Consider the following 12,718-nt stretch of genomic DNA (forward strand, 5'->3'; position numbering starts at 1 on the left):
TGTAGAATGTGCCATACAGCCCCCCTGTAGACAGTGCTATATAACCCCACCTATAGACAGTGTCACACCCCAATTGTAGATAGCGCCCCCACCTCCCCCTTGTAGATAGTGCCATACAGCCCCCTGTAGATAGTGCCATACAGTCCCACTGTAGTTATCGCCATAAAGCCCCCACTGTATATAGCGCTATGCAGCTCCCACTGTATATAGTACACACAGCCCCCCTCCCTTGTATATAGTGCCACACAGCCCCCTTAGTAGAAAGTGCAGCACAGCCCCCCTTTAGTAGAAAGTGCCACACACAGACCACTGTAGATTGTGCCACACTCAGACCCCTGTAGATAGAGCCACAGCCCTCCCCTTGTAAATAGTGCCATACAGTTCCCCCTTGTATATAGTGCCACACAGCTCCCCTTGTGTATAGTGCCACACAGCCCCCCTTTGTGTATAGTGCCACACAGCCCCCCCTGTGTATAGTGTCACAAGGCAATGGCGCATCCAAGAAAGTTGTAACAGCCAGGACGATGTCACTCAAACATGGAAAGGTGGGTTTTTGAGGCAGGACTACGTGACTCTTCAGGATATGGGCACCGCACCATGACCCTCTTATGAGTAATTAGCATATAGTGTGCGCCGTTTTAAAAGTGGATTTTAAGGATTTTGGTGCATCTGAAAAAAAACATACAAGGGAATATTTGGAAATATTGTTAGGTCATATATTACCGCATGGTGGCGGTTCAAGGGGTTAAAACTACCAGACAGGTTCCCGTTAAATATACAATGAATTGAGAACAATTCCATCTGCCCTGCATTTTTGTTATTAGAAATATATCCTATATAACTACAGATCCAGACCCAAGCTCTGACATATATACAGTACCACAACCAAGCTCAGTACATAAATACAGCACCAGAACCAAGCTCAGTACATATATACAGAACCAGAACAAAGCTCAGTACATATATAGCACTAGAACCAAGCTCTGACATATATTCAGCACCAGAACAAAGCTACGTACATAAATACAGCACTAGAACCAAGCTCTGACATATATACAGCACCACAACCAAGCCCAGTACATATATACAGCACTAGAACCAAGCTCTGACATATATACAGCACCAGATAAAGCTCAGTACATATATACAGATCCAGAACCAAGCTCTGACATATATACAGTACCACAACCAAGCTCAGTACATAAATACAGTACCACAACCAAGATCAGTACATAAATACAGCACTAGAACCAACCTCAGTACATAAATACAGTACTAGAACCAAGCTCCATACATAAATACAGAACTAGAACCAAGCATTGACATATATACAGCACCAGAACAAAGCTCAGTACATATATACAGGACTAGAAACAAGCTCTGACATATATACACAGCACTAGAACCCAAGCTCATTACATATATATACACAGCACCAGAACCAAACTCATTACATATATACACAGCACCAAAACCAATCTCATACGTATATACAGCACCAGAACCAAGCTCAGTACATATATACAATACCAGAACAAATACAGCTCAATTTAGTTCAACCCCTGCCGTATAGGTTTTTACGGCGTAAAACTACAGCTCCCAACATGGCCCGAACAATGGTGAGGATATGCTGGGAGATGCTGTTTCACAAAAAAAAATCATACCAATCATCATCTCGCTGCAGATCATACAGTGACTACAATACTGATTAGAGGCAGAATAAACATTTACATTAAGTGACTCACCGGTGATGTCTCAGATTCTAGTTCTTTTCTTCTCCCTCCGGTCCAGCCATCTATGATGGATTTCTACCGGCCATGACCCACTTCTGCAGTTTTCTGCTCAGATGTCTTCAGCTTCCCACTTTTAAACAATTCTGCACCTATAAACAAAGTAAAAAAATTCTCAACACCTCTAAATATAATAAAGCACCATACACTGCACCTCTAACTATAATAGCGCCATACACCGTGTCCCTGATTATAATAGTACCATACACTGTGTCCCACATGCACACACCGTGACCCCTGTAGATAGTGCCCCCATAGCCCCCTGTAGTGACCTACATAGAAACCCCTGTAGATAGTGTCCCACATACAGCCCTTTGTAGATAGTGCCCACATATGGACTCCAGAGCTGCAAGACAATAGTGCTAACCACTGAGCCACCGTGCTGCCCTACATATAGCTTCCCCTATAGACAGTGCTCCACGTATAGCCCACCTCTGTAGATAGTCTCACATATAGCTCCCCCTGTATATAGTATCCCACATATAGCCCACCCCTGTAGACAGTGCACTACATATAGCCACCCTGTTGCAAGTGCCCCACAGGTAACCCACCCCTGTATATAGTGTCCCACATATAGCCCAAACCTATAGAAAGTGCCCTAAAAAATAGCTCCCCTATATATAGTGCTCTACATATAGCCCACCCCGGTATAGTGTCTCACATATCTCCCCCTGTATATAGTGCCTCACATATAGACCCCCCTTTAGATAGTGCCCCACATCCTCACATATAGACCCCCCTGTATATAGTGGCCCACATCCCCACATATAGACGAGCCCACTATATATAATGCCACTCACAGTTTTATGAGAAAAAAACCAAAAACTTTACATACTCACATGATCCGATTCCCACGCTGTTCGCTGGCGATGCAGACATGCTCTCTTCTGAGGAGCTGAACGAGCGTTGTCCAATGACGCTGATTGGTGGGGCAGAATGACTCGCCCCGTCAATCAGCGCCTTTCAAGCATGGAAGCGGCGTGATGACGTCATTGCGCCCTATCCAATCAGCGTCATTGTAAGGCGTTGTTTGGTCGGAACATGCCCGGCTATTCAGCGCTAATGCATGTATTCGGCTGTCGCTAGCACCAGGGCCCCCTCCGGTGCTAGTGACGCCTACAGGCATGAGAGAGCCTGTGTCGCCCGGCCCATACTTGTTGGAGAGTCGGTGGCGCGGGCCCCATAGTAGCGGTGCTACCGCTGTAGCAGCTATAACGGCTGCTAGCGGCGCCACCGGGCATATGGGGGGGTGTGTCGGCTGGCGGCACGGGCCCCCTCAAGCCACGGGCCCCATTGCAGCCGCTACGGCTGCTACCGCGGTAGTTACGCCACTGATTGTTTTATTTAAAAATTATTTTATTTGTGTATTTAAAAGGGTTGTCCCATTAGGACAATCCCAGTCTATATGCCCTATAGGGCATATGCAGGGGCGTAGCTAAATGCTCATGGGCCCTGGTGCAAAAGTCCTTCTTGGGCTCCCCCCAACTTCTCTTTATTGCCAGCAGACATGTGTGATACTGTCTGCTGGGCCTTGCAACCACATGGTAGGCTTAGATACAGGGCCCCGCAGACAGTATTGTTATGCTTACCCTCCTCACCCCTGAGCCGGGTTCTCTTCAGTGCAGCGCATGTCCTGACATGATTTAGCGCCACAACGTCATGCGCGGTGCACATAATGTTGTGACACCGTGATGCTGAAAGGCATCAGGATCTGTGCTGTAAACGGACCCAACTCAGGAGTGAGGTCCGTAAGTTTACTGTCAGGGGAACACACAGGATTTTTAAAGGGGGGTTTTCAAACACATACTTTCAAACCAAGTTATTTTCGTGATGCTCCCTCTACTCTCTGTTTTTTATGCTGCGAGTATAGATCTGCACGTATCCTCAAGCCGGGCCCTTTATATTACACATTCCAGGGAAAAAAAGGCTAGGCCATATGTGCTGACGACTACTGGTAACGTAAAAACCAGCGTAGATAGTGCCACACTCAGTGCCCCTTGTAAATGGTGCCCCACACTGCCCCTGTAGATAGTGCCAGACACAGCCTATGCAGATAGTTCCGCAGTGCCCCCAGTAGATAGTGCCACACACTGTCCTCTGTAGATAGTGCCACACACTCCCTTTTCTAGATAATGCCACACCCCCCCTGCGGAAAGTGCCATACAACTCGCTGTAGCTAGTGCCACACACGGCCCCTTGTAGATAGGGACACACAGCCCCCTTGTAGATAGTGCCACACACCCCACTTTATAGATAGTGCCACACTCCACCCTTTGTAGATAGTGCCGCACAGCCCCCTGTAGATAGTGCCCAGGTGCCCCCAAACAAATAAAAAAATGTATACTCACCTAGCCCAGTTCCTGCGAAGAACAAAGCTCCACAGCCTGCTCAGTCCTGCAGCCTATGAGGCACCGAGACAGGATCCTTGCATAGGCTGGCGTGATCCAGTGACCTCATCGCACCGGCATGCGCAGAGATCGTGTCCCAGAATCTTATAGGCTGCATGCCTAACGTGGCCTGTAGCCTAGTGAATAGCAGAGCAGGGAGCAGGCTCCCTGCTCTGCCATAGTATTCAATTGTATTTGCGTCCTAAGGATTAAATGTGGCCAATGCCCGGTGCTAGTGATGCCACTAGCATGTAAGGGTCCCCCCGGCCCTGGTCACAGGGGGGGTTTCCAGGCAACTGGATAGCCCCACCCCCTACATGCGCCCCTTACTATTACTGTATTACTGAAGTAACAGGAGTCTATGTAATTTATTACATAGGCCCCAGTTACTACAGTAACAGTAGATAAAAGTGGTGGGGAGGGGCCGGTTGCAGTTGCGACCCCCATACCTACGCCACTGGGAATATGGACTTCATAGAGGGGCTTCCTCTGCTCGGATCCCCCCTTTGTGCATCAGGGAAGAGATCGGCTGTGAAGCCGTGGATCTCACTTTTGAGGAATTTAACCGTCCATGTATTACATAGACGATTATTCAGCCAAATGGCGGCCATGTAATGTTGCATTCCTGCAGGATTCCTCAGCAAAATCAGCTGTTTACCAGGTTTCTTGGGAGCTGACTGTGGCCTGCAGCTCTCATATGAAAGAGGCTATCCATACTGTGACACCCCCTTTAAGTATTATTTATTTATTTTTTAATTATTTACATTGAACTACTGTATTATGCAGAGATTTACAGGTAAAATATCAATTTCCACACATTTTGCCATATAGGAGAGTATGACTACATAACTAGTTCATAAAAATCAATTGGCTTACCAGTATACTTTATAATAATATTAATTGTAGTACTATTAGAAGAGAGATACATTATCAGTCCCTGAAGAAAAGGCCTATTTTGGGGCTGACTGAACAATTTTTTTTATTTTTTAATGACTCTGGCAAACCTTGGGGCCTTTATCAGTTCTCCAGCTACCATGGATATGCTTTGGCCCCCACCCTCTCTCATGCATCTCAGGGGTTAACCAAGTCGATTGGATACACATTCCCCGCAGGTTCAGAAACGACAGGGGGGAGTGAGCTGGGTGGAACGGCTGTCCCTAGGGGAGCAAGCAGACGCCTTTTCACATCCTAATAGAATGATGGAATGGCACTTTTAGGATATGAATAGGCAGCCCTGTAATGGGAGGCATTAAAGAAATATTTATTTGAGGCTCCATTACGGAATGACTTTCAAATGAAAATTTTTCAATAACAGGTTTCGAAGGTGCACTAGACACTATAAGTCCTTGAAGAGGTTGTCTGATTTATGAAAACAACAAAATCAAAATCTGGGACCTGCACCTATATCGAGAACGGGGGTCCCCCAACTCCCGACCCATCTAGTGATGCAGCCCCTGGCCACTGTATGCCCACGGGGAATAAATGGAGATAGGTGTGGGTCCCAGAGCGGGGACCCGCATCTATCAGACATTTAGGGCATATAAAGTTGAGAATACTCCTCATGCACATGGTCTTATAACAGATTCATGCCATAATATTAGTGTTTTTTGAGAGAAACCCCCATTCAGGTACCGTTTCTATTCTTAAACTATAGGTGCATCGATGAGAACTACAGCTTGAGATAATACTGTCTGTACTGTACATTTCCCATATAGAAGAAATACTGTACATGTGCTGAATACTATTTGGACACAAAAATACATTACTACATGGAATTTCAGTGGGGTAGTTGATGTGTGATAACATATTTTTCATATGGTTGAGTGCATGAGGCCTAAATCATATATGGAACACCATTATCATCAAATTATATATATATATATATATATATATATATATATATATATATATATATATATATATATATACATACACTGTATACACTGTATATATGACACTGGTAATGCACTCTAAATCCAAACATATACTGAAGTGTTCAACTGTATGCTGCCGAAAAAAAAACTTTCCAGAGAATTTTTGGGCTTTGTTGTTTGGAAAGAGACCTGCAGCTTACTTCTCATCGTAACATGTTGTTTATCAAGATGAATGTGTTGTAAAAAAAACAAAAAACAAAGAAAAACAAAACTGCACAATATTGTCATTGCAAAGAAAACTGTTAGAGACGCTCAGAGGGAAAATTGTGGTGAAAGGTACTGAGATAAAGTAATTATTCTGAGCCTGTGGTGCTAACCTTAGTCACCCGCTGGATTTTAAGTAAGAGATTCTAGAGAGTGTATTGAAAATGTCTATTTTATGTTAATGATTTCAAATCCCTTATTGGATTTCTGCAAAAAGGAAAATAAATTATCACAACTAATTAAAACTTTATTTTACGAAATATTTTTTCTAGAATGTTAAAACTTATATTTGCATGAAAGTGTGTGGTAGGCAACTTTTATCTCACTTGTATGCGTTATAGACCTGAAGACCCACTAAGGGTCTGTTCACGGATGCCATTAGCAGGCCATCCATTGTCCAAGGACTCCCATGTTAAAAAAAAGTATACATTTAACGTATACGGTATTTCACTAGATGACGCAGGATTGTATTGAATTGGTATCATGACAAATTGTATAACTTAACGCAATTCAAGAAAAGTTAAGGGTGGACACATTTGTCATTTTTGGTGCAGTTTTTCTATTGATTTAAAATGGCATCAAAAACACCACACCTAGAGTATGTTGTATTTCAGAAAAATGCCACTGGGGAAAAAGTACCACAAATAAAAACTTATTGGGAGTGATTTATTAATTTGGATGCACAATGCAAGCAGTTCTACCCAATCCAATGTACTCCAGATTTATAAAAAGGCCCGGCAAAAAAAAGGCCCAGATAATCCTGGTGTTTTTTCTGCCACTTTTTTATGCTGACTGCTACTGTCTTTTTTCAGTGTATTTATGCCATATGCGGCATAAATATATTGATCAATCAGCCCCTCTGTGCATAGAGAACTTGATATTTATGACTATTATTATTATTGACATATTATTGGCATACTATTGACCACCAACAAACAATTGGCCTTTGTGTTTTTAGCAACCAAAAAAAAAGTCACTAAAAAACTTCACAAAAAAAGCATAGCTTTACATATGGTGAATGTGAGGGAATCACTAAATTTATCTGCAGGGGTGTTCTAATAGTGACCCTGGGGGATATAGGATTTTCAAATTCTTCACTGTTATCCTGTAAATTTGCTTACTATTCCTATACTACGTTTCACAGGCAGCCTTATGACTATCATAAAACATCCTGACAGGGAAGACACAGGAAATGTGAACTCCCGGGGAACCTCTGCTGTATAAAAGAAAACAGCGAGGGCTAAATTGAGATTCCTCTAATAACAATATATCAGAAAACTGCTATTCAAGCAATTCCATAATATATTCTCATCTACAGAGAATGGTAGACATGCAATGCTCCTTTTTGCTATTCATTTATTGTGCCTTATAGAATTATTTGGATAGGATCCAAATGGGGTAGTTTCCTGCTGGACCGTAGTTTTATTGGTGTATTATTGTGTCAGAGCCTAGGCTATCAGAGGATCCTTTGATATTCTTGTGGACCAGTCCGACCCTGTTTATTTGGGACCTTTGGGACTCACCTTTTTTACCTAAATTTTCAACTTTTTAGCATTCTGATACTTAAAAAAAAGCCAATTAAAATACGCCACAGAAATCAAAGAACTGAAACCCTTACCCTATGATACATACTTCATAATTAGAAAAGGTCATCAATATGCCAAACACAGTACAAAATAAATCAATGGCACTTCCAAAGTGGTAAAAGGGAATAGAGGCATTACTAATTTCCACAGCTCCTTCATTCGGAGGAATTGGTAGGCGCCCCAGCTCATTGACTACCTCTGAGGCTACCTTTTGACACGTGTCAGTTACATGTTAGAAGATAATTAAAACCAGTTAATTTCCTAAATATACTGCAGATAAAGTTACAACACATAATACTGTGTTTAAAGTTATTGCTTTTCACATATTCCATATTTTTTTCCTCTAGGATTACAACCACCGCTGCTTGCATGATGGATCTACGCCGATACCCCCTAGATGAACAAAACTGCACACTGGAAATTGAAAGCTGTAAGTACAATGCCATTTTGAATCTCCAGGTTTTCCCTTCAGTTGCCTTATGTGCAGCTGTTACCTGATAAACTTTTTCCCACCTGTGATTTTGTTACTTATTTTTCTTTTCTTTCTGTGATGGAAATTACTTCTCCTATCTTTCTCTCACCCGACCATTAGATGGTTGGCCAGTCCCACCGATACTGGCAGGTTTGGCCGACATATATCTAGTATGTATGGGCAGCTTTTTCGTAGACATTTAATTATATATAGTACTCAATGTCAACAATAGGTAAGCATTACCCTTGGGTAGTGTCTTCAATATAATTGTTAGGAACTTAGGGCCACAACTTGTCATCTACTTCTGATAGAAAATCTGATCAAAGTTTAAAATAAACTTGATAGCTATAAAAAAAAAAACATAGGTTTATCTTAGGTTAACTTTTAGACAATATTAAGAAAATGGTAAAATTAAAAATGTTTTAATAGGATCTAATGATCAGTATTGCTTCCTGCATGAACAATCTAATAGCATTGAAGGCTGGTGGGGGATTAAAAAAATTCCCTCCCGATTCAATGTAAATCCAACCGCGCGCATGTCCTTTACACCTGACTACAGTCTCTGGACTCCTGACAGGTCTACAATGTAGCACTTGGAAATGTGTATCAGCTCTGCACGTTACCATTAGATTACCTATACAGCTAGAGTAAGTGATACCGTTTAAGGGAAATCTACTAAGCATTTCTAGAACACTACATAAAAGTATGTACTGTGGTCTAATGTCTACCCCCTGCTGCTTAAACAATAATGCTTCCCCTTACAAGGCAACAATTTCAAAATCTGACACCGGTAGCTATACATTATTCCTTATAGATTTATGAGCATGTATTCACATGGCTCTCTGCTAATGTTTCTATTGTATTGCATTAATTGTATACTGAATTGTTTGTATGTTTATGTTACAAATGTACATGTTGTAAAGCACTGAGGATGACAGAACTATAGAGCTACTACTACTATTAATAATAATAATAATAATAATAATAATAATAATAATAATGTATAGCAAAGCTTTATTAGGGCATGCTGGGCTGAGGGTGGTCTTCTGCTTCGGCGTTCCCTCTGTTAGTTAGAGTTGAGAGCAAGGCTCTCTGCTCTGGAAGTACTGGCCTATTGAGTACTTGTTCAACACTATTAGCTCATTAAGGGACTCGCAACCATTCATGAGACCTGCCAACTATAAAAGATTATCCAAACTAGGTAGATACCAGAAATAGCCCTCCTATGGGTTTTATACTGTGGGAGACTATGTAAATGTATCTATTTAAGACTTTGTTAACATTACTGCTTAATTTTACGGGTCCCTGATTTTTGATGATATATATAGTTCCCAGGTCTTTATTACAGGATTTGGGAAGCCATGATCTGGAATGCTCTTCAGTAGAGGTGCCAACATTGGGGAGCTTCCTTAGCAATCCTGGCGCCTACAGAACAGAATTGAAGAGCCCATATCATCAAAAAGTGAACAAAATTTCCCTTTACAAAATATTAGTGACTATGAAGGCCAAACCATACAATGCCTACAGAGCCACTTATTCAGGGAAGGAGGTTCACCTCTGACCAGTTTGTTCCTCCATGTCAACTCTGCAGACTCTAGAATGTTGGAAACTGTGATTGAAAGTTTCTTTTAGGTTCACCGCTGACCAGATTGTTCCTCCATGTCAGCTCTGCAGACTCTAGAATGTTGGAGACTGTGATTGGAAGTTTCTTTTAGGTTCACCGCTGACCAGATTGTTCCTCCATGTCAGCTCTGCAGACTCTAGAATGTTGGAGACTGTGATTGGAAGTTTCTTTTAGGTTCACCGCTGACCAGATTGTTCCTCCATGTCAGCTCTGCAGACTCTAGAATGTTGGAGACTGTGATTGGAAGTTTCTTTTAAAGACTTTGTTTTTGACAGATTTCTCATTGATCTTTGTTCAGATCAGTAGTGGAGTATTTATGCAATACCAGCTTTCTAGTTTTAAAAAGATGCAGTCGAAACTGTGACAAATCCCCTTTATACATGTATTTTACACTGGACAGACTAACAGACAGAATGAAAGAATAACCGGTCTCTTGTTTGCCTGCTTCACTGAGATCATTTTGCAGTATGAGCCCATTTTTAAAAAATAATGATTGTTTTCTAACCTTTCTTTCATTCAGGATGTGATTCAAGGCTCTGTTATTAAAAGTTTTTGAAAATCCATTCTCTTTTAACTTTGCTTTAGGCTTTTTTTCTCAAGAACAGTTATATAAGTTGTGCACTGAATTGCACTGAGTCATATTAGAGATTAAAAAGACATTTACCTTTGGCCACACAAGTACATTTTATTCCCCAGGTAACCCGGCGTCCTTTTATGAAAGTCATTGTATGGATCATGTGAAATATGTTGTTGCAGTTGTTCTTGTTGTTTAACCCATTAATGACCCAGGTATTTTAGGTCTATATGACCTAAAAGTCTACCAGCTACTATATACTGGTCAAATAGCTGTAACATTTAATTGTTTAGGCTATATAAGTGATGTTTTCATATTTTATGTGACCAATAGGGATTTATTTTTGCTACAATTTTTGGTTTTAATTTTCATTAAAGGGATACTTTATATATATATATATATATATATATATATATATATATATATATATATATGTATATATATATATATATATATATATAAAGATAAAAATACAGAATCAAGAGCAGTTTCCTATCGGAAGTGTTCATCGGGTCCTCCAGACGCCCTAATAAATCCTTTTTAGTTGGGGGGTGTTTGCCAGAAGTTTGAAATGATGGTTGACCACATTCCGGAGTTGTCAATCAATATATTGGAGAAAGGCTGATGGTGTGAATTGGTGAAGAAAGAAAGGTGTCCACCAGTGCTTAGTACTAAAAAAAAAAAAGTAGTAAGTAATTCTTATTATTTTTAAAGATCTGATTTGCAATAGGATCAAGAGTAGGGTGGGATAGGGTCTACTGCTGCCTATTTCTCTGTTTTAGGACGACTTTGGTATATTGATTTTAATTGATAAAAAAATTTATAGCCCAGAAGAATTCCATAAAGGGTAAGACCTCCATACTTGTTGTTGTGCATAAGAACTAAAGACATAAAAGCAGCCATCTCTATCAATCAGAGGTCCTACCATGACTATTTATTAAAATTGTCTAGAATTACACCCTAACTCACGCAAGAAACAACCAAAGTCCTAAACCACACCACACTCATTTGTCAAATCGACTACTCGAATTTCTAGGTCTCCCACAATCCACATTATCACCACTATAAATTATTATGAATGCTGCTCATCGACTAATGTATCCCTTCCACCACTTTTTTTCTGATGCCTCTCTTTATTGGCTTTCATTCAACCTGAGAATAACATTTAAGTGTTGTATGGTGTTTTACCTTCAAATCCCTTCACAACTAGTGCCCTTTATAGCCCCTGATGTAATAATCTAATTTGGGTAGGGCAGAGATGGCATCCGCACCAGGTAAATATTGGCATATACCTGGGAATCCTTGATCTTGAGTGGCCCATGGTGATTTAGGTAAACATGCTCTACACTTGTCAAGTTATAGTTGGGGTAGAAAGGGGACACACTGTGACTCTTTCGCTACACTTGGAATTGGCACAGGCGCAAAGTTTTTTTTTTATTTACTCCATGCAATGTTCTAATAAAAGAATAATAAATACTATTCTTTTCTATGTATTGTCTAAAATGAATCTTCAACTTTCTGAGATCAAGGCTTATATCAAGTATTTTATGGTTCCTGCAAGTTTTGTATATTCATATTGTGTCTAAAAACTTTACTAATCCAATAATTATTTGTGTAACATAAGTACAATAAAACTCAACTACAAAACTTTAACAGTGTCGAAAAAGAGTAAAGCGAATATTTCAATGTGTCTCAATGTCTCCATTCCCCAGGGGACTTTTGTCTCTGTTCATCTCAGTGAACTTTGATATCATGAACTTTTCCTCTAGTCTTTCAACCTTCATATCTATCTTGGGGGTCTAAAGAAAAAAAGGCCTCGTGTAGTTACTGTACAGCACCAGCCCTGTGGGATGGCAAGACTTCAACTCCCAGTATACTGTAGTTAAGGCTAGCAAGTTGGAACAGTGTAATCGAAGAACAAAATATAGAAGCTATCATATACTGTATGATGTAGAGAACACTAAGCAACTGATTTAAAGTAATTCATTTCTACAATATAATTTTTTTTAATTTTTGCGTAGCTTACATCATACCTGCACCTTTAAAAGATGAATTATTTTATTCTCCCCATAGTAAATGTAGAGATACAAAAGGAGGTGAATTTCAATCAGCTTATGACCAGTTTCACAAGCCATGCTATAGCCACA

General features: G+C 40.6%; 1 protein-coding gene across 1 annotated transcript in view; it reads left to right on the plus strand.

The window, feature by feature from the left end:
• GABRB1 (gamma-aminobutyric acid type A receptor subunit beta1) overlaps positions 1 to 12,718 on the plus strand; it is a 606,042-nt gene that overhangs the window by 456,631 nt on the left and 136,693 nt on the right. The window contains exon 5 of the mRNA XM_075859522.1: positions 8,249 to 8,331. Within this exon, the coding sequence (XP_075715637.1) occupies positions 8,249 to 8,331 (83 nt within the window). The remainder of the gene's footprint in view (positions 1 to 8,248; positions 8,332 to 12,718) is intronic.

This window comes from Rhinoderma darwinii, chromosome 1, assembly GCF_050947455.1.
Source record: "Rhinoderma darwinii isolate aRhiDar2 chromosome 1, aRhiDar2.hap1, whole genome shotgun sequence".
NCBI lineage: Eukaryota > Metazoa > Chordata > Amphibia > Anura > Rhinodermatidae > Rhinoderma > Rhinoderma darwinii.